The sequence below is a fragment of the Rhinoderma darwinii genome, chromosome 4 (assembly GCF_050947455.1).
Source record: "Rhinoderma darwinii isolate aRhiDar2 chromosome 4, aRhiDar2.hap1, whole genome shotgun sequence".
Lineage (NCBI taxonomy): Eukaryota > Metazoa > Chordata > Amphibia > Anura > Rhinodermatidae > Rhinoderma > Rhinoderma darwinii.
This window is the reverse complement of record NC_134690.1, coordinates 300838065-300860541: the sequence shown is the minus strand read 5'-3', so window position 1 is coordinate 300860541 and position 22477 is coordinate 300838065. Positions and strand designations below refer to the sequence as shown.

General features: G+C 40.1%; 1 protein-coding gene across 8 annotated transcripts in view; it reads left to right on the top strand.

The window, feature by feature from the left end:
* Positions 1-22477, top strand: part of ARID1B (AT-rich interaction domain 1B) — a 434025-nt gene that overhangs the window by 391138 nt on the left and 20410 nt on the right. For 7 of the 8 annotated variants that reach the window (XM_075862678.1, XM_075862676.1, XM_075862674.1 and 4 more), the window contains 4 exons: positions 7657-7795; positions 7920-8086; positions 13638-13791; positions 19042-19158. In XM_075862678.1, coding sequence (XP_075718793.1) covers positions 7657-7795; positions 7920-8086; positions 13638-13791; positions 19042-19158 — 577 coding nt within the window. The remainder of the gene's footprint in view (positions 1-7656; positions 7796-7919; positions 8087-13637; positions 13792-19041; positions 19159-22477) is intronic. The other variant, XM_075862680.1, reaches the window with a different exon arrangement.

The window sequence follows — 22477 nt, the reverse complement described above, 5'->3', positions numbered from 1 at the left end:
CTGGGAGTTGCTATTTCAAGGACAAGAATGCTTCCAACCTTAAATCAATCATTTATTGGATCATCAAGAACTTCAATGAGAGATGTTCGATTGCTGTGAAGAAGGCTTCTGGGAGTCCATCAATCGCCAGGACCGTCTTCTAAAGAGGATCCATCTACGGGATCAGTTCAACACCAGTGCAGAACTTGCTCAGGAATGGCAGCAGGCAGGTGTCAGTGCATCTACACGCACAATGAGGCAAAGGCTTTTGGAGGCTGGCCTAGTGTCAAGAACGGCAGCAAAGAAGCCACTTTCTTCTATTAAGGATAGACTGACGTTCTGCAGTAAGTACAGTAATTGGACTGCAGAGGACTGGGGTAAAGTTATTTTCCCTGATCATGCAACTTCAGACTGGAACATCTGGAAGAATGATTGTCCGGAGCGAACTGGCCGGAAACCTGCCCCTGTTTATAAACAAATATAAGATCCATAAAATGATCTCCAGTCAAAAGTGGAAAAATGTCATCCTCCTTAATTTTGTGCATGAGACCTGCTCGCAGTGTCACCAGTTGGGGGGGAAGAAGGTTCCGACAACTTGGTTTTTAAGCTGTTGAATCCTTTGGTATAAGCGGCACCAGAAGTGTCTGACATCTCTATTGAAATAAATCCTATCTGAGTCTTTGTTTATGGAGGAATTGGGCAGGATAGCCGTCCCCTCGACAAATGTTTGGTTGCCTGTGCTCTCAAGTTTGACTGGCTTAAATTGCATGTAAGGACCAGCTAACATATCTGCCAATTATTGTAGACTTAAAAGGGCTGTATGGGATTGGAAATAAGGGTCTGCTTTTTTTTTTTTTTCAAGTGAATGGAGCTGAGCTACAATACCAGGCAAATCCTATGGACAAGCTCTCTAAAGAAGATCTGTCATCTCTCCACACATATTTATTTTAGTAAATACTTGCATTCCCATTGTAATAACAATTGCATGGGGAGCATCTTTTCTCCTTACTCTGCGTTGTACAATTTCTCTGATATTACTCCTGAATATTTATGAGCACATTAACAACTGGGTGTTACTATTCCCCTTGTCAACGGGGGGGCGGGGGGTGTCCCTACATAGTCTCACTCTGTCAGCACTAAATTGGATAGTGTCAGATTGTATAGGGACACACCCCCAACTGGTAACACCCAGTTGCCAACATAGTCAAGTTCTAGGAAGGATAACAGAGGAACGTCACAACACAGAGTTCTAAGAAAAGATGCTCCGGAATTATTATTTTACTAAGGATACAAGTATTTCCTAAAACAGACAAGTAGAGGGCCGGTTCACATCAGCGTTCGCTTTCCGTTCAGGGGTTCAGTCGGAGGTTTCTGTCATGGAACCCCTCAACGGAAACCACAGCTTCCGTTTGCATCACCATTAATATCAATGGTGACGGAAACATTGCTAATGAGGCAGGTTTCCGTTTTTTGACGCAATCAATAGCACAGTCGACTACTGATGTGAACAGGCCCAAAGAGATCTGACAGGTCCTCTTTAAAGAAGGAAGGATCTAGGAATGTTAAGTGCAGCAAAAACCGAGTTTTAGTTTTGGCTAGAGATTGACTTTAAAGGTAGACTAGCATTTTTTTCATGTACCTTTGGTAAAAGCGTTAAATGAAACATCTTGCATTTTCATTATATGTTATTAATATTTGTGATGAATTCAAGAAATATTTTGCAAGCAGTGTTCCTGTCCTGAAAACGCCTACTTCTAGGTCTACATGTTAATTCTTAAGTCATTGCGTAGATTGAAAATGAGGCCATACTTCTAGAGCAGATGTGCTCTCAAGATAGATATACTGCTTCTATATTGAGATAATCTATTCAGAACTCAGTAGAACAGTCAAAAGAGATGAAAGATATTGTACTACGATCACCAGAATATTTGGGACTTTGCGTCTTTTCAAAATTACTGTCATTTTTCAGGGCCCTTATGTAAAATAAAACATGGTTATTACTGCTCTACCAGGGTATGTTGGTGGATTTATTTTTGCAGCAATGTAAATTAATGTTATTATTTTCAAGTAAACAATGCAACTCAATAACTGTAAATTATGGAAAACTACAGCGCTGTGCATTCTGTCTGCACGGTTACTTATTTTCTCATTAAATTTACCCCTATTTCTCCTACTTTCTTTCACGCTAAATGGGATCTCTTGGAGCACAAAATTCACATCCCAACTGAGCACAATACTTGCTCTTATTTCCAATTATGCGCGATTCTGTTCTTGAGCCCCGGTCCCTGGAGGAAAGGGGTTGGTTTGCTTATTTTCATCTAGTCTATATATTCTCATGTATGTATCCCTGCTCTACCGTCAGTATCCACTAATTATATTTAATAGCCGCCAGTATTCTATAATCATGACTTAAATGGATTATTTAAACAGACTACAAATACACCAGATTGTTCCTTTCTTTCTCAAAGTGGCCACTTTGAGCTTAAATCTGATTGGTTGCTTTGGGCAACGGCTTTACTTTTCTTTTGCACTAGTTATGAGATGTTTCTTCCGGTGGCTTTTTTTTTTTTCATAGGCCCACAGAACTATAGCAACATAACGGACAGCTGTGGTGCGATGCAATTATTTTCAATAAGGAGAATGTAAGAAAAGATTGATGCAACAGACTGATTCTACTTTGTTGCCCAAACTTTTTGCTATTGCTCTCCTACTACAAAAGTAACAGTGTGACCCTAGTATCTGTGAGTCGAAGTCCCAATGACAATATCGCTATTATTACAACTGCCATAGGGGGTAGGCCATGCGACTCAACTGCCAATACAACCTACTCTTTGTTTTGCGTCCACTTGTCTTTTTGTGGCTTGAGATGAGAGAATTTCCCAAAATGGAGTTTTACAGCTTTTGAGCCACAAAAAGAGCCAATTCTGCTTTGTGCTGACATCTAATTTTGTTGTGTATGCACTTAGTTAACTGTTTTCGTGGGACTGCAATGTTGAATTTTTGGGTGACTAAAAATCACTTTGGACAAATCTTCTCCACATTCCACATATGGCGGCGCATCCATCCGCTGTATGTGTTATATTCACCTCAGGTAAATTGGTCGAGTGCATAACATAAGAGACTATACTTGCTTTAGATCCCTAAATATAATAATTAATATTTCCCATGTAATTTATTTATTGTAGCTAAATCACTAGCATCCAGTTATTTTGTAACATTCTAAACATGCTAGAGGGCTCCATTGACACTAATGACCACGCTTTTTGTATGTCATGCCTACAGTGCTTTAAGCACACTTCTCCACTAGATTAGTATGAATGAGCCTTTTAAGACTGACGGACATTTTTAGTATTTGCTGTGTGTTAAACAGTCCAATACCCCATGTGTTTTTAGCTGGAGAGAGAGAATCTGGCATGTGCACCCTTTGTGCTGGCCCATTCTCCCACTCATCAGACTGGCTCACACCGACCTGTGCTTTATGTGAATGTTGTTAGCTTCTGGCAGCTGCATGCCGTATCAGGAAAGCGCATTTCACTGAGAGAAAAGCTTCAGAGACAAGGAAGAAAGCCTCCAGTCTGAGAAGCCGGTCATAATTAGTAAGCTGCTACCACAACCTCATCCATCTTTGCTGACATGAGGCTGGCTGGATTTTCTATTCTTAGCTGACAGGTGATGTCACAGAATCTGTGAAGAAGCCAAGAGGGAATCCCCAGAGGAAGAAGGAGGGTGAATGGGCTTCCCTGGTTTGTAAACAAAGATGTCCTCACTGTGACCTCTGTTCAGAGCTGAATTTGTGACGTCTTGAAGTTCTCACGATTTCACCCCACCCCATCTCTCCACCTCATCAGAATTAGGCCAGTAGGTTCATGCTGTGCAAATTATCCTCCCAGCATGGTGTCTGCCTGCAGAGTCTGAAATATGCAGTGCACTTAACCCGTCATAACCTTCTCTTTGTTTACTTTATAGCATGTAATTGGGAGTATTGGGGGAAGGTGTGCGCCGAGGACCGCGCCAAGTGTTCATGAGCTTCGTATACAAAGTTCTAATCTGTTAAATCTCGAACAAAAGTGGAGCATTATTATTAGCTTTTTTACTCTTGTTCTGAATGTCCAGACCTGGAAATTTTACACAGTTCATTGGTAAAAATAAATTAAAAAAAAGGATATCCGATTAGATATAAAGTCAATATTCAGATATTACCGGTAGTTTGTTAGAGTTAAAAGGATTCCACACATGCTAAAGGTCTTTGGAAATATTGAAGTAAAACAAGTATTTTACTGAAACATGCTTAAACCCCTCATGCGTTGAGGAAATAACTCCAAAACTACATAGTCTATGACCTCGAACTACGTTTGGTCTTAAATATGTAAGCGTCTTCCTTTTTTTGTTCTTTTACTATAAGGAGTGAACATGTTAAACACCCACTCATCTAACACAAATAACCACATAACAATATTATGGCAAATAAATTTGTGGCACTAGCCACTCTTTATTTACAACACATTATACAGCTCAGTTGGGTGAACCCAAATGATTGTGGCACCTCACGTGATGGGCCGGAGAACGCCTGCTCCGGCTCACCCAAGGACCAGGAGCCAGCAGTTCATGCGCACCTCCACTGACTCCCCCCGAGCAACCTTCGTAGTTCCCCGAGTCCGTCCGAACTGGGGACCAGCCGTCTAGCTTGTGGTTATGTCGCCATGGCCCATAGCTACCGAATTCATGTGTGTGAAGTTCCGTTATCCTGCCTTACAATACAGAACATCACAACAAACCTTATAATAAATTCTGCCTGGGTGGGTTTTGCTATTCCCTGTAAGTAGAAACAGAATTAAACTGCTCTCCCTCACATGCTCTGCCTTAAGTCCCCCTACACTACTCCACCCTAATCCCATCACCAAATTCTTTACTCCACCCTTAATTTCCTTATATTTACCTTCAAGTTCAAAACCGCCCCCTCCCCGCAGACTACCTAGCAGCCCTATTTTGAACAAAGAAAAAAAACCTTAACTTACATTATCCCTATTCCTACCAAACTATCTAAGGTTTTCCAATACAACACATTTCTTCCTGGGGGCCCTCCTTATGGTTCCCTACGGGCATTTGGCCCATTCGTCACCATTTGGCTTTAACCTAATGGAGTAAAGATTCACTATTTATCATTTAAGACGAGTGCTGGATTTTCCCATTTGTGTCCCAGTATTACTGTGCCGATGTTCAGTATAGAAGCACCTCTGCTAGACTGAGAAGATATATTCAGAGCGGTCAAGGAAGGTGGAGGTACTTGCAACAGCATAACCAGAATCCAGGCTTGTGAGGGCATGCTAGGAGTTGTTGTATCTCAACAGCTGGAGAACCACAAGCTGCAGAACACTGCTTTAAAAAAATAAAAATGCCACCATTGTTGTAACGAAACAAGCAATATCTATGTGGCTTTTGTGGCTGCTAGTTATGCACACAGGCACTGATCTTGTACGGAGCCAAGCCGCATAGCCTCCACGCATGTATAGGCTCCGTCGGGCGCCCTAAGTGCAGAGGTATATTCCTCTAGAATGCTTACAGGGTAGAATACCACTGTACATACAGGGACTGATGGAGCATGCCATAACTTTTATTTCTGTCAAATTGATGCATAATCCAACAAAAAAAAAACTCCAGATGCCTCCTTATGAAATCGGGCATACGGAGGTACAGTATACTCCCCATGTACCTCTATTAAAACCCTTTTACCACTCCATACAAAACTGAGCGGTAATGCGGACGTGTTCATGGGCCCTAACAGTGCAATGTGCAGATGATACTGTAAAATACGTACTTCCTAAGCTCTCCACAGATTTTTCTGCAAATCTGCAGCAAAATGTGCGTAATCTATACCGGGTAAAATCCGCCGTCAAAATCCACAATAGGATTGATGTACTGCGGATTTAAAAGTCTGCAGCATGCCCTCAATTCCGTGCAGATTTTTTCCACTACATGTGGATGGGGTTTTGAAAATCCCATCCACGAGTATTGTACTGAAATTGTGGCTGATTTTCGATGCGGAATCTGCACCAAATCCCGCACGCAATCTGCAGGTGTGAACTCAGCCTAAGGGTATTGAAAAATATATGAAACGGATTTCAGGAGAAAACAGCCTTTGAATCCAAGCGCTTTTAGGGCTGATTTTTAAAGTGTTTTTGGCGTTTGCATGCGTATTTTTTAAGCGAATTTTAAGGCATATTTTTTTAAGTGACTTTTTTCGTAGTGTCAATGGAAAATCGGCTCCAAAAATGCTGCAAAATGGGACATGCCACTTTAAGAGGCGTATTTTTAGGAGGCATTGTTTTTATTCAGCAGCATAAAAACACTCCTCATACGGACTACATGGTGTATTTCCCATTGAAGTCAATGGGAAAATGTTTGCAGGTGTATAACAACCGTATTTTGGAGTGTAAGAAAAAATTTTTACGCTTCGAAATACCCCTCAAAATAAGCCGTGTGAACATACCCTTAGAATCCTATAAGTTAGAGTACATTGCTCTGTACTTCTCAGTTGCATGTGTGCTATACATCACTGATTCTTGATACTTAGTTCGCCATAGGGGCATAGAAGAAGAATTTGCAAGTCTCCACCCACAGTCTTTAGATGAGGATTTACTGCTTTGGTTTTAGGATACATTATAGGTATGAACTATGCAAATAACTTGCATGTTAGGTTAGCAGCTAAAGTTCCTGTAATGGTCTTTCCTTTTAAAAAATAATGGACCAAGCCTTGGGTTCTTTGGATTTTTAGAAAATGTCTCAGAATCGCTGTGAATATATTTCTACCAGTACACTTATTACATTATTATTGCAGAGTTTTAAAAACTAAAGTAAAGATAGTCATTTTACATAATGGACTAAACAATGAACAGAAAATAGACTTTTTCTTGTTTGTGAAATCTGAATAATGTCTTGTATGTGTGTAACAAGCAGACTCCCCGAGAGAGAAATGGTTTAAATACACGGCACACAATGCTAAGCAACATTTCTACTTTCTTTATTCGTCCCATTAATCACACCACAAATCATGTGATCACTTAGTGCCCTCTATAGGTAAGAACGGCTGAGTCTTACTAGACCAATATCAGAACATTTTTCACCAAAGGTCTTTTCTGACCTCTTGAGTTACAGAAAAGAAGAAAGAAAATGGTGAAAGACCAAACAGAATAATAAAGTAAAAAATAAATAAGCAAAGAATGCCTGTCCACCCTGTATTTCTAACCAAACCCAAAATAAAACATGAGTTATATCAAACTGATCATAATGGAAACCAAATTTTTTAGACTATTTTTAAAATTAAATTTCAGTTAAAATATGAAAAATTTACGGCTTTTTTTTGCCATTTTCAAACTTTATCGATAATAAGACTGGAAAAGAAAAAGATATTTCTTTAAAAATAGAACAAAGAAAAAGTTGCAACAAAATGGTTTCCTGGCACAAACGGATATGCAGTCAATGTCGGAATGTTTAAATGGTTCCGGTCATTAATGGTGGAAAATACCCTGGTACTGAAGTGGTTAATGTGTGCAGTGGATTAAAATGTTGGCATGTTTGCTGTGGGATATAGAATATTCACTGAAAACATTTTTGTGAGTTAAAATATTTTCTGGCTACATATTTTTGTAAGAGGCCATTTTCTGTGTTTTTGTTATTTAGCCAACTCTGGATCTTTCCAAGGGCCACATACTCCTCAGTCCACGGGTAGTAATTCCATGGCTGAGCTGCCTGGCGATTTAAAACCGCCAACGCCTGCTTCAACACCCCATGGTCAGATACAGCCAATGCCAGGTGGCAGGTATGTGCATTTACATTGCAACACTTTAATAAGGATCTATGCTGTATTCTTGCAAGTTGCCGTTAAACAGATCATCTCAATTTTTTTTCTCCATTCCCACTTGTGCAACTTTTATGTTCAATAGGAACAGTGCAGTGAGTGTGCAAGATCCATTTTCTGATGATTCAGGTTTCCCAAAGCGCAATTCTATTACTCCTAATACCCCTTCCCAACTAGGGATGAATGTACCAGACATGATGGGCCGGATGCCTTATGAGCCTAACAAAGATCCTTTCAGTGGTATGAGAAAAGGTATGATCCCAAAAACTACAAGATATATTGATTTATTTTGTTTTCACATTTTTATTTTTTTTAAAGTATTGTGCAGTTTTTTTTTCGTTTTCCTCGATAATGGTATGCATGGCATTCAGTTTGCTAGACTTTTTCTTGCAACCAAAAGAATTATACTCGCAATAAATATGGTAGAAACATTGGCGCAGTGGACGTTACATCTGTTCTTGCTCGCAGTCATACTTTTACGTTTCGGTTGCCAGTGATTTATGCCAATTCTTTACCTTCTGAATGCAGCATCTCTACAGTTATGGTCTTTAAATATTGTAAATATAATATAATAATTTAAATATATGTGCGATATACCTGAGTGGCTAAAGGCATTGTTTCTCTATTAGCAATTGGCTGCCTATTTAACTGCATCTTTGACATCTCTTTGACTAACACTAAAGCTTCACACACGCGACAAAGCCGTAGTACACTCCATGTGCCGACATATGTTGCCTTTCTATTATACTGTATTTCGGAAATATGCTTCCTTTGAAGCAAAGCTTCTAGGGGAGATTACCTCTGTAATATAGCATCCAATAAAGCATGCTACGATATTACATTGTTTGTATTTCAAGTTATCGGAGGTATACAGAGGTATAGAAGGACCCAATAGCCTCTATTGGTGTTGTATTATGGCTTTGTATGGAGCCATAATATGGTAGTATCCATGAGCCCTTAGAGTGTACTCACAGTACGGAATGGTGCAGCAGAGAACTGCAGCAAATAGATGCCGTTTTTTTTGTGTTGCCCTCTATTACATCCGGTCATCTGGTCATCAGCCTGTCATCAGATTTTAGGCAAACAGATGCCTGATGCTACAAGATAGCAATAGGGTAAAGGAATAGGAACATGCTAGGGTTGAAGATCTTCGGTTTGCATCAGGGTAAAAAATAACTTTTACTTTGACGTTAGCCGTATGCAAATTTGGTTTTCGTGTCCACCGGAATAGAAAGTGTCTGGCATCTACAGCTGCAGCCACTCCCTTGTGATCTGCAGTTGATTGTTGGCCCTGATAATGATGAAGACAAGCAGAACTGTCAATCAATTGCAGTGGGGAGGGGAGTGGTTAGAGCTCAGCAAACCTAATTTGCATATGGTACGCCAGAAAATAAGTTCTTTTTTGCCCTGATGCAAGCTCTGGGATCTTAAACACTGATATGTCACTTTTCCTTTACTCAATCGCTAACTAGCATTGTCAGCCGTTTGTTAGCCTAAAGTCTAATGACAAACTCCCTTTAAGCAGAGCAGTGTTGTCATAAGCTGAAATACCATCTGTTGTGTAAATATACACTGTATTTAAAAAAGTATTGGGACACCAATTAATCATTGAACTTGGGTATTTCATTCAGTCTCATTGCCACAGGTGTAGAAAACCAAGCACCAAGCCATGCAGTCGCCTTTACAAACTTGTGTGAAAGAATGGGTTGTTCTATAGAGCTCACTGAATTTTAGCGTGGTACAGTAATAGGATGCCACCATTGTAACAAATTAGTTTGTGAAATTTCTTACCTCCTAGATATTCCACGATCAACTGTGAGTGGTAGTATTGCAAAGTTGAAGCATTTAGGAACCACAACAATTCACACACGAAGTGGAAGACCACGTAAAGTTACAGAGCGTGGTCACCTCGTGCTGTGGAGCATAGTGCATAAAAGTCGCCAACGCTCTGCTGACTCAATAACTGCAGAGCTCCAAGCTTTCTTTGGCATTAACATCCGTACAAAAACTGCGCTGGGAGCTTCATGGCATGTGTTTCCATAGCCAAGCAGCTGCATGGAGTCTTGCGTCACCAAGCACAATCCCAAGCGTCAGATGGAGTGGTGTAAAGCACGCCGCCACTGGACTCTGGAGCAGTGGAAACGTGTTCTGTCGAGTGATGGATGAGTCGGGTTTGGCGAATACCTGGAGAACATTACCTGTCTGACTGCATTGTGCCAACTGTAAAGTTTGGTGGTTAAGGGATAATGCTATGGGTTTGTTTTTCAGGGGTCGACCTAGGTCCCATAGTACTAGTGAAGGGAAATCTTAGGCTGGGTTCACACGACCTGTTTTCAGACGTAACGGAGGCGTTTTATGCCTCGAATTACGTCTGACAAAACGGCTCCAATACGTCGGCAAACATCTGCCCATTACTTTCAATGGGCTTTACGATGTACTGTGCCGACGACCTGTCATTTTACGCGTCGCTGTCAAAAGACAGCGCGTAAAATTACAGCCTCGTCAAAAGAAGTGCAGGACACTTCTTGGGATGTAATTAGAGCCTTTTTTCATTGACTCCAATGAAGAACAGCTCCAAATTACGTCCGTAAAAGACGCCCCGCAAAACGCGAGTACATGCAATTACGTCTGAAATTCAGGAGCTGTTCCCCGAAGAGTGGAAGCTGTTCTAGCTGCCAAGGGGGGGGCAACTCCATATTAATGTCTATGGATTAAGATCGGGTTGTCCTAAAATCTCCTGTAGGTGTAATGTGTAAGTGTCCCAATACCTTTGTCAATGTAATGTAGGTTAATTCAGTGTTGCATGCATATTTCTACTCTGGTCTCATTGTTCTTGTCAAATGATCCTGCTTTAGGTGTTTTTGTTGCTTCCTTTGTGCGCAGCTCACATTACATAATATATTCATTTTAATGACCTGAAAGAAATTACCCAGCCTTCTTCAGCTTCAACCGCTGTTCTAATCAATGTTACAACATTTGATAGGAAGTATGAGTATGTAATCAGCAAGTGCTGATTGAGAACACAGATTTCCTAATTTACTTGAGGGGCAACAATCAAAATTTTGTACTTAAATTCCTCAATATCTTTTTATCATGTTTTATATAGCTGAAAAGGGGGAAGTGTATGGAAGAAGCCGATCTCACCAGGGTTCTTAGAATAAAGTCTTAGAATTGTTGTCATCGTAATGATTTTTTTTTTGTTTATTACCGTTTTTGTTGAAAATCATTTTTTCTATTAATTTAGGATTAAAAACTTTCTGCTCTTTTTTAGTGAGAAATAACATGGTGCGGCATGTTCAATCGGCCAAAGTTAAGCCTACATGCGAGCGGGCTAATCGTAAAGCCATTCATCACCTATGTAGGTTTGGTTTCAGCCGCCTGCGCTGTGTGTTCTCACCCTTAGGCCCCATGCACACAACCGTGCCGTAATCACGGTCCTTGATTATGGGCGTGGGCAGCTGCAGACAGTCATCCGATTTGCGGACCGTGCTCCCATTATAAAGTATGGGGGCCCGGTCCGTAAAATAAAAAAACTTAGGACATGTCCTATTTTTTACAGAAGGTTTCTACGGCCCGGACACCTTCCCGTAAATATACGGGAAGGTGTTCGTCGGCCATAGAAATGAATGGGTCCCTAATACGCAAGTCTGTATACGTGTTTATTGTATGGTTATTTAAACACTTTATATTATTTTAAGCTTATTTCACTGGTTTTCTTCAGAGATGTTGCATCTTTTGTTGTGTGATTGCTAGTTTTTAGGCTGTATTTATGATTTACACATAGTAAAAGTGGCTGTTTTTATGAATGTAGACCGTTTTTATAGAATTACTTTAAGTACAGTCCTGGGCTTTATTAATATGTAGCCATATTTAGGTATTTTAATTTATCAAGGAAAATTGTTGCCAACTTCATATGGGTTTAAATGGAAATGTCTACATAACATTCCCATTAAAAAGAGATTTTAATGAAAAGGTGACTTTATCAAGTATTCAGTGAATGATCAAGTCTCGTTCTCACAAACGAAAAAATAGGCTATTTTCCCAGTCTGTAATGTTTTATTGAAAGCAAAAACTAATCCCAGAAGGTGGAAGAGGGAAATCCAAAGAAAAAGCTTTGGAATTTTGTAATTGTAACCTCTGATGGGATTTGTTTCCGAGTTTTGGTGTAAAACTAAAGATCTATTTCAGGTCAATGAGGCCTACATCTACTTCACAAATTTCCACTATTTGTTGTTGGATGATTTCTTCCCAATAATTGCATCTCCACTCCTGTCTGATAGAAATGATATGGATACATACGACTGTATTGTTTTTGTAAGGCCTCATGCACACGACCGTATTTTTTCCCACCCGTAAATACTGGCGTAAATACGGGTCCGGTGTCACACGTATTCCACCCGTTTTGCACCAGTATTTACGAACCCGTGCCCGTAAATATGGGTCCGGTGTCACACGTATTCCACCCGTATTTACGAGCACGTTTTTGGCGGCAAAATAGCACTGCACTAATCGGCAGCCCCTTCTCTCTATCAGTGCAGGATAGAGAGAAGGGACAGCCCTTTCTGTAATAAAAGTTAAAGAAATTCATACTTACCCGGCCCTTGTCTTGGTGACGCGTCCCTCTCTTCACATCCAGCCCGACATCCCTGGATGACGCGGCAGTCCATGTGACCGCTGCAGCCTGTGATTGACCTGTGATTGGTTGCAGCGGTCACATGGCCTGAAACGTCATCCAGGGATGGCCAGGACGTCGGGCCGGATGTCGAGAGGGACGCGTCACCAAGGCAACGGGCGGGAGACCGGACTGGAGGAAGCAGGAAGTTGTCGGTAAGTATGAACGTCTTTTATTTTTTACAGGTTTATACTGATCGGTAGTCACTGTCCAGGGTGCTGAAAGAGTTACTGCCGATCAGTTAACTCTTTCAGCTCCCTGGACAGTGACTATTTACTGACGTCGCTTAGCAACGCTGCCGTAATGACGGGTGCACACATGTAGCCACCCGTCATTACGAGAGCTCCATAGACTTCTATGAACTGTCCGTGCCGTTATTACGGCCTGAAATAGGACATGTTCTATCTTTTTCAACGGCACGGGCACGTTCCCGTGAGAAAACGGGAAGGCACCGGTCGCCAATAGAAGTCTATGAGCCCGTTATTAGGGGTCGTAATTACGACCCGTAATAACGGGAGTTTTTACGGTCGTGTTCATGAGGCCTAACAACTACTTAAAGTTATTGGTAAGCTTAAAGGGTACCTCCAAAGTGGCAGGTGTCCTCGTCTCCCACCTGAAGCTTGAATCGGACTTCGGGAGATGCTACTGTTGCCAAGGCAACCTCTGCAACAGTACCGCCCTATTTTCCGGCCACGTCTATCATTGTCAGATTTAAACATCTGGTAGGAGACTAAGACGCCAGCAACATTGGGGTTACACTTTAAGATGGCAGCATACCATCCCAAAGATGTGCTTGTTTAGTTGCATTAACCATTTTAATTTTTACTCCTATGTTAAGCCAGTATTCTTTTCTTTAAAAAAATGCTGTGGCTTTTGCTGACTGACCTAAAATAATTTAATAAACATGCCCTCCGGATTGCAGGAGTCTTCATGTTTTTCCCCCTTGCAGCATAGTACCTCTACACTTGTTTATAACCAAACCTTTGAAATGCTTCAACCCTTTGCCAGGGGCTAGTATAATTCCAGCTGACATGGTTATGGCCCGGTCATTAAAAGACTCTATGGATAATTGATATCTCGGTTTCAAGGTAAACTGAAACATTTTTTAATGTGCACATTTTCTTATTTTAGTGTCTGTAAGCAATGAGCCTTTCATGCCCCCTGTCCAAATGCCTAACAGTGGTATGCCGGATATCTACAACCAGACTCCATCTGGAGTGATGTCCAACATAGGAATGAGTCAGCGGCAGCAATTTCCTTATGGACCTGGAAGCTATGATAGAAGGTAAGTACATATTAAAAGTCAGCAACTGTGAATCATTCCCCTAGTATAGTCTGTTATATAATAAAACATACAAAATCAGAAATTCTCATTGGTCTGCTTATAAATAATATATACCAATATTTTATCTTTACAAGAACTATTTTTTTTCCCTGATTTTTGTTGTGAAATGAAAAAATATGTAGCTTGTCATCCAGTGGATTTGTTGTTATGGAGATTCAGACATAATGTTTTAAAAGAGATACTGTAAAAGTGTGTTGAATGAAAAGGTTGGAAGCAGAAAAAACTGAATATTATTTTTTTTCATTTACAGTATTTTGATATCCTAAAAATAGTCAACCTTTTTAGGGTAAAGGGTTTCTGATGCTAGTGATTTTATTTTAGTGTTGATTTAGTAGCCATGTCTCTTTTTTTGTTTTATTGTTTTTAGATATATTTTTTACCCTTTTGAGTACCGCTGTACTCATTATTTGTACTTGTATAATGTAAAAAAGTAATTTAAATTGTTTTGATGTGCGATTCTAATAGCATTTCTTTCCTCTTCTTTTTGTGTAATTGTTACACATTTGTTTAGGCAGCATTTTTTTACATATAGTGTCGTGCCCACCCTTTTACTTTGTTTCCCGAGATTTAGTAGCCAAGCATAGTATTAAAATGACTGACTCCGTAGGTTAGGTTGTCACATTGGTGATTTTGTAGATCAAGACATTAGAAAATCATTGTGAAATAGCAAGAAAAATACGAGAAGCTGTACGGCAAAAGATGATATGCGCTGGCACTGTACGATTTAACCCCTCCCTTATGTTACAAGTCAGCTTGGGCGATTTTAGATTTTACAAATGCCTGTGTAACACTGCTATATTGTGTTCGTACAGGGAATTCTAAAAACCGTAACTAAACATGATACTTTAGGAGTATGTCATAGCTGTCCTTTATTTTACATGAGAAAAAGGTACTGCAATCCAGCAACTTCTGGTATAAGCCAAATTACTTTATTGTCAACATATTAAAAGCATGGTCTCTGACACTTACTCGTCGCAAAAACGAATGTTTCTTAATCAAAATTTTTTACATGGATTAGCCCAGAGGTCCCCAATAATAGAGCTTGAAAAACTATATGGATATTAGTAAAACAAAAATGGCAGTTTAGCTAGGTCACATGATGCTGATATAAGCACAATGTGATGCTTCATTTAAAAAAAAAAACTGTGGTGTTTCCCCTCTAATGCCATATCAGAAATCAATCAGGAAAAAATTATAGTGGTACAAATAAAAGCTGGTGTCACTCATCAAAACAAGATAATATTTCTGGGCATTGTGCAGGTTGTGGCTAGGGTTTTCAGTGATGGGCATAATACAAAGATGATGTAGATTAACGATAAAAATTACATTTTGGGGAGCAGACAGGGAAGGACGTGTTATGAGATTAAAATGGGTTTAGAAGCACTGAAGACATTTGGAAGGATTTATCAAAGCTAGTGCAAAATAAGAGTGGAGCATTTGCCCAAAGCAACAAATCCGATTCCAGCGGACAGTTTGAAAAAGAAAGAAGCTATCTGATTGGTAGCGAAGGGCAACTGACCCACTTTTCCTTAGCACCAGTTTTGTTTTGATAAATCTCCCCCATTGTTGTGTGAGTGCCACTGAGATATGTTCATAATCTAAGCTATTAATTTGCAGAATTTGTTCTGCTAAAATACAATCTACACAGTCGAGTCACATTATTATGACCACCTCCTACTTTTGATGGCTGCAGCGCATAGCCCATGAAGGAAGTGATTTTTCGGGGGCGGGCATGGTGGGTATATAAGGTGTGCGATAGGCTGTCTGAACACTTATCACTCGTTGCCATGGGTAACAAAGGCTATTTATCAGAGCTGCAAAAAGTGCTGACTATTGGCTTTCGGGCCAAGGGTGGCAGTATTTCTCAAACAGCGCAATTTGTGAACAGTTCGCGTGCTGCTGTGGTGAAAGTGTAATGTGAGTGGACAAATAGAAACCAAGAAACGGCACAGCGAATGTAGTGCAAATAATTTTAGTTTTTTATTTTGCCAGTAAGTATGTGCTGCGATGTTTCGGTCATAAGCGACCTTCATCAAGTACTGCACGAATACACTGGAACAGTAGATAACTATGGCGCTATGAATGAGCGGCTAGCCGAATGAAGAGTGCTAGCTGTAAGTGTACCAGAATGGGCGAGCTGGAGCCATAGGTGACTGTTGTGTTATGGAAAAGCGGCTGGCCGCATAGAGAGCTCTCTCTATGCGGCCAGCCGCTTTTCCATCGCACTACAGTCATCTATGTCTCCAGCTCCCCCATACAGGTGCACTTACAGCTAGCGCTCTTCATGCGGCTAGCCGCTCATCCATAGCGCCATAGTTATCTACTGTTCCAGTATATTCTTGCAGTGCTTCATGAAGGTCGCTTATGACCGAAACGTCGCACGCACATACTTAGGCCTCCCAGACACGAGCGTGTTTGGTCCGTTATATACGGTCCATATGTCGGCCGCATTTCCCAGCCCGAACACACTGCAGGGAGCCAGGCTCCTAGCGTCATAGTTACCTATGACTCTAGGTGTCACTGCCTCGGTGCAGGAAATCTGTCCCATACTGTAATCATGTTTTTATCATGGGAGGCAGGAAGTCCTAGCGTCATAGATAAATATGATGCTAGGAGCCCGGCTCCCTGCAGTGTGTTCGGTCCGGGAAATGCGGCCGACTTACGGACAGTATATCACGGACCGAACACGATCGTGTGAATCCGGCCTTACTGGCAAAATAAAAAACTAAGTAATTATTTTCACTCCAACGGTGTCCCGAATAATTTTGTTTCTATATTACTGGTCTGGGCCCCTACTCGTGCACCCTACAATTCCTGGTGCTGACCGGACCTCTACAAAACGTGACTGGACAAATGGCCCCATTGGGAATAACAGATGTGGAAACTGGAGCACCACAGGCCATTGATGTGAGAGGGGAACGTCGGGTATGAAGGTGTGTGAGGGCCGAACGACACGCTAGAGTGGAGCAGCTCAGAGTGAAAATCAAACCGGCGGCTACTGGTCATGTCTAAAACAACAGTTCAGAGAATCCTACTGTGCATGGGGCTCCGAAGCAGATGTATGGTCACTGTTCCTATGTTAACAAAGGTGCATCGGAAAAAAGGTTTTAATTTGCACGGCAGTATTGGAATTGGACTACTGATGATTGGCAAAAGGGTTGCCTTCTCCAATGAGTCATGTTTTCTGCTTCATCGAATGGATGAACGTTGACATGTCAAATGAAACAGAGAACAAACACCCTGCAACCATCTCTGGAAGTACACAAGCTGGTCTGGGGAATTTTTTCATGGCATTCTCTGGGCCCACTTATTCATATGGAAGGCACTCTGAACCGTTTTGGGAATAAATCCATTATTGCAGATCATACCGCCCCCATACATGCTCTTTGTCTTCCCTGGGGCAGATGGAATCTTCCAGCAAGACAATGCGACATGTCACATGGCTAGAAATGTCCCACAGTGGTTGGAAGAGCATAACCAAAACTTCCAAGTACTTACCTGGCCCCCTAATTTGCCAGACTTGAACCCAATTGAGCTTCTGTGGGACCACCTCGATCGTCTTTTTCGACTCCATGGATCCTCCCCCACGCATCCTCCAGCAATTGTGGGATGCACTGCAGTCAGTATTGCTCCAAAAATCTGAGACAATCTACCAGCACCTTTATTGAGTCACTCCCAACCCGTCTAGCTGCTGTCTGTCCTGCACACGGCGGTTACTCTATATAATACCTGGTGATAGTAATAATGTAACTCGACTGTGTAAAAGCATAGTGTTCTGTTGATTGCTATGCTAAGAAATTGGGGTGCCTGGTATGTAGCATTCTGAGGAAGCATTATTAGATGTGTTTTGGTAATGTTGTGGAAAAAGATTTCGTACCATTGGTATCTACCAATGCCCAAGTGTGTTATTACGTTCTTATGTATAACCAGTACTCTATTATTCAATGCTCCGCAAACTCGGACAGTCGTGCAAGCTCTCTCTCACACACACACACACACACTCTCACACACTCTCACACACTCTCACACACTCTCACACACAGACTTACTATCTTTCGAACGAACATACACTCACTCTTGCGCGCGCACACTCACAAACAATCTTACACGCTCTTGTGCAGACACATGTGACGTTCAGGTATTAGCCTGTTAAGGCTTAATTGCCCTGGGATTTATGTAGGTAGCAATCAATTGGCAAACTATTAGATGTTCGTTATACTGTACAAAACTTTCAAGTGCAGGTAAATGTAGAAACTGGTAAATAGCAGAGTGACATTTGAAGGTTGTTTAGTGCTTAAGGGTAGTATTTAACTGTATCTGGTATATTGCAATGTTTTATATTCACTTTATAACATCAGTTTAATTAAGGCAGTTAAAAACATTAACAACCTTTTGGGATTTGGGATCACCATGCAGTACAAGTATTTTAACATTCCCCTTCATCAATCCGTAGTTTAAAATCCTGAGTTAGAGATTTAGAGTAGCACCGATTTTTATAGTAAATTAATTTTGATCAAAGGTCCCAGACATTCTATTGAGGAATAGATTTTGTTACACCCCAGCTTCTTCCCTTTCCTCCCCTTCTCATTGAATATATGTATGTGTGTGTGTGCGTATATGTGTATATGTATATATATATATATATATATATATATATATATATATATATATATATATATATATATATTATGGCTCCGTACATCTATCGTGCCTAAAGTCTATAAATTAACAATTCTGAAAATATATAGTGTAGGTATGTCTTTATATATAGACGTACCTACACTTTATATTTTTAGTATAGTTAATGCATAGATTTTATGCATGATAGATGTACGGAGCCTTTGTGTTGCAGCAGTTTTATCCATATGGACAGATGTACCTTCCAAGTTCAATAGCCATTGATTTGCAGTTCACTTCATTGACTTAAAATAGCTCCAATGAAAGTCAGAGCTGAAGGTCACTAGCTCTTAAAAGATTAAATAGGCATTCTCTTGCTTAATCCTCATACATTTCCCTTTAAAATGTTATAGATTTCAAACAGTGATACTTAAAAAGAGAGTTGTCCAAAGAAACCTTTAGATTCTAAAGAAGCTGAAAAGTAGTGATGCCAGAAAGTTTGAAGCACATTGATGTACTTCTATATGAATATTCCTGATGCCTGTCTTTTCATAAAATGTTCCATTTCTGTAGGTCTGAATATGGCATGGGTGCTGAGGTCAGTATGGGTCCACCAGGTCAAAACAACATGGGGGCTTCAAACAGTGATCCCAGCATGTATTCACCAACGCGTTATCAAGGACAACAAAGGTGGGCAGTTTAGTGTTGCAAACCAAAGTATTCTATTTCTTGTGCCGTTATAGACAAACATTCCCTGTATTTGCAGAGAGCAAACTATCACTGCGTGTTTTCAGCCATTCCAGCCTGTTGCAGACTGACTGCAGTGTGCTTTTATGTGTGGGGGGGGGGGGGGTATTTAGCATCAGTTTTATGTATGAATGTAGGAAAACACCTCCCTGCACAATCACATTTTTTGCTTTGTAACTAATTTGTACTCATATTATGGTCCAAAATACATCATTAGGTTACACTAAACCAGTATTCATTAAAATACAGGCTTAAACTAGACCACAATTGCACTACAAAAACTCTTTACACTTTTACTATTATAGCAAATATTTAACTGGAGTTTACAATCTAATAACCCTAATAATATCTCCGAAGGGGTAAAGATATTGTGTATAATGTTGTATGTAAGAGACTCATCAGAAACATTGTCCTCCAATCACAATGAACTATGCAGACTTCATAAATTCTTACGTTTTCTTTGAGTATAGGCTGTAGGTTTTTCAACTTCACACAAAGCCACAATGCATTTCTTCTTCTTTTTTTTTTTTTAAATTGTGAGCTTCTAGAGAAAACTACATTTATTGAATCAACAATACATGAAGGGCTCATTTTATCAATAGATGTATCCAGACAAGTAGAATAGGTGAGAGATGTTAAATGAGTGTGAAAAGTGAATATCCTATAGTTCAAATAGATAGAAACTAAAAAGAAACCATCTGAAGTGCTTAGACCTTCAGCAACTTATTCATGGAGAGAAATGCTCATACAATTCTTCCCTTTGCTAGACTTAAAGGGAAATGGAGAACATTTCACGAAAATCCATTTCCCATTTGCTTAAAAAGAAAATAAAAAAAATATATAGAAATGATTTTCCATGTGCCCTTACGTTTAGCATTATAATTGTATTCCAGGATTGTTATTCGTGTTAACAAGTTGTAGACCCATACATTTGTTAATATAGCTTTTATGCTGAAATACAGTATGTCAATGTTTATACATTGTTTGATTAACCCTTGACCAATTAGCGTCATACACTTCTCTCCATTCATGTCCATTTGTAGTCACATACACCCACATTAACTTTACTGAAGTGTCTTGAGAGTGAATAGACATTGCGTCCAGCCAGGATGCGATGTCTATTCACACTCCCGACACTTAGGTAAAGTTTCTGTGGAACTTCTGGTGATAGAGCCTCTTTAAATGTGGCGATTGATAGTGATCGCCGCATCTAAGTTGTTGCAACACCATCGGCAATACTGCTACGCGATCGCATGTTTCCGATGGTTGCTATGATGTTTCACGCAATAAAATTATAAATCACACTTTTTCCCTTTATCAAGTTATTTATTATTAGAAAATTTTGAAAAAAAACTATACATAGTTGGTATCGCCGCAGTCATAAAAGACTGAACTATAAAAATGTTTATTCCGTGCAGTAAACGCCGTAAAAATAAATAAAAAAACAATACGAGAATCGCAATTTTTTTGGTCACTTCATCTCCCAAAAAAATAGAATAAAAAGGGATCAATTTACACGAGTAAAATGTACAGTTTGTTCTGCAAAAGACAAGCCCTTACACAGCTTTCTTGATGGAAAAATAAAAATGTTATGGCTCTTAGAATACCGCAACACAAAAACAAAATTTTTCGTGCAATTGCCGTAAAACAAAAAAAGATATGCATTTGGTATTGCCATAATCGTATCAACCCGCAGAATAAAGTAAATATATAATTTATAGCGCACTGGTAACACCGTAAAATAATATAAATCAAAAACAATTGAGGAATTGCTGTTTTTTGTTCACCACACCTCTCATAAAAAGTGATAAAAAAGTTGTCTGTACCCCAAAATGGTACCGATAAAAACTACAGATTGTCCCGTAAAAAATAAACCCACACATCGCTTCGTCGCAAAAAAAAAAGTTAGGACTCTCAGAATATTGCAACACAAAATGTGCAGATTGTGTTCCAAAAGGGGGATCAGATCATTTATCAGTGCAACACTAGCCACACATCTATAAATTATTTATTCACCCCATTATTATACCACCTTATTTTGCCCTGATGTACTCCGCGCATATCACATATGCCCCCAAATTATAAAATGGACTACCAGTAAAACCCCAAGCAGAACAACTACCAAACAAAATCTGAGCTCAAAAGCCAAATGGCGCTTCCTCCCTTCTGAACCCTACAATTCAAACAGCGGTTTACTTTCACATATATGGCATCGCCATACCCGGGAGAACCCGCTTTACAGTGTGAGGTATTTGTCTGAATTGTCAGAAAATGGCACATCAGTGGAAAATCCACTGCGCATTCATTTCTTGTAAAAAGCACCTTTTGGGTCATAATACTCACAGCACCCCTTAATAAATGCCTTGATGGGCATAGTTTCCAAAATAGGGGTCACTTCTGGGGGTTTGTTTTAGTATTTGACCTCCGAGCCCTGCAATTGTGGGCCAATGGTGTGAAAAATCACCAAAATAGACCTCATGCACATGGTGCTCTTTTACTTCCGAGACCTGCCATATGTCCAGGCAAATGATAACTGCCTTGGGGTTTTAGTTTCTAAATTAGGGTTACTTCTTGGGGCTTTTCACGGTACTCTGGTACCTAAGGGAGCTCTGCAAATATGACATGGTGCACGAACAACAGTCCAGTAAAACCTGCGCTTCAACAGTCAAATGGTGCGCCTTCCATTATGAGCCCTGCCGTATGTACAAACAGCAGTTTAGGGCCACACATGGGGTATTGCTGTACTTAAGAGAAATTGAGTAAGAAATTGTGTGGGGGTTTTTCTCCTATAACCCCTTTTAAAAATAAAAAATTGGGAGCTAAAACTACATAGATTTTGAACAAATGTAATTTTTCATTTTCACTTCCTAATTCTAATAAAATATATGAAACACCTGTGGGGTCTAAATGTTCACTACCCCCCTAAATTAATGCCATGAGGGGTGTAGTTTCCAAAAATGGAGTCACTTCTCAGGGGTTTCTACTGTAGTGGTACCTCAGGGCCTTTGCAAATGAGACATGGCACCCAAAAAATAATCCAGCAAAATCTGCATGCCAAACTGCGCTCCTGCCATTCTGAGCCCTGCCGTGTGTCCAAACAGCAGTTTCTGACCTCATATGGGGAAGTTGCTTTACAAATGTTGGGGTGTTGTTTCCCTTTTATCCCTTGTGAAAAAGAAACATTTTTACATTTTAATGGAAATGTTTTATTTTATTTTTACAGCCTAATTTTATTACATTTTGTAAAAAACCTGTGGGGGTT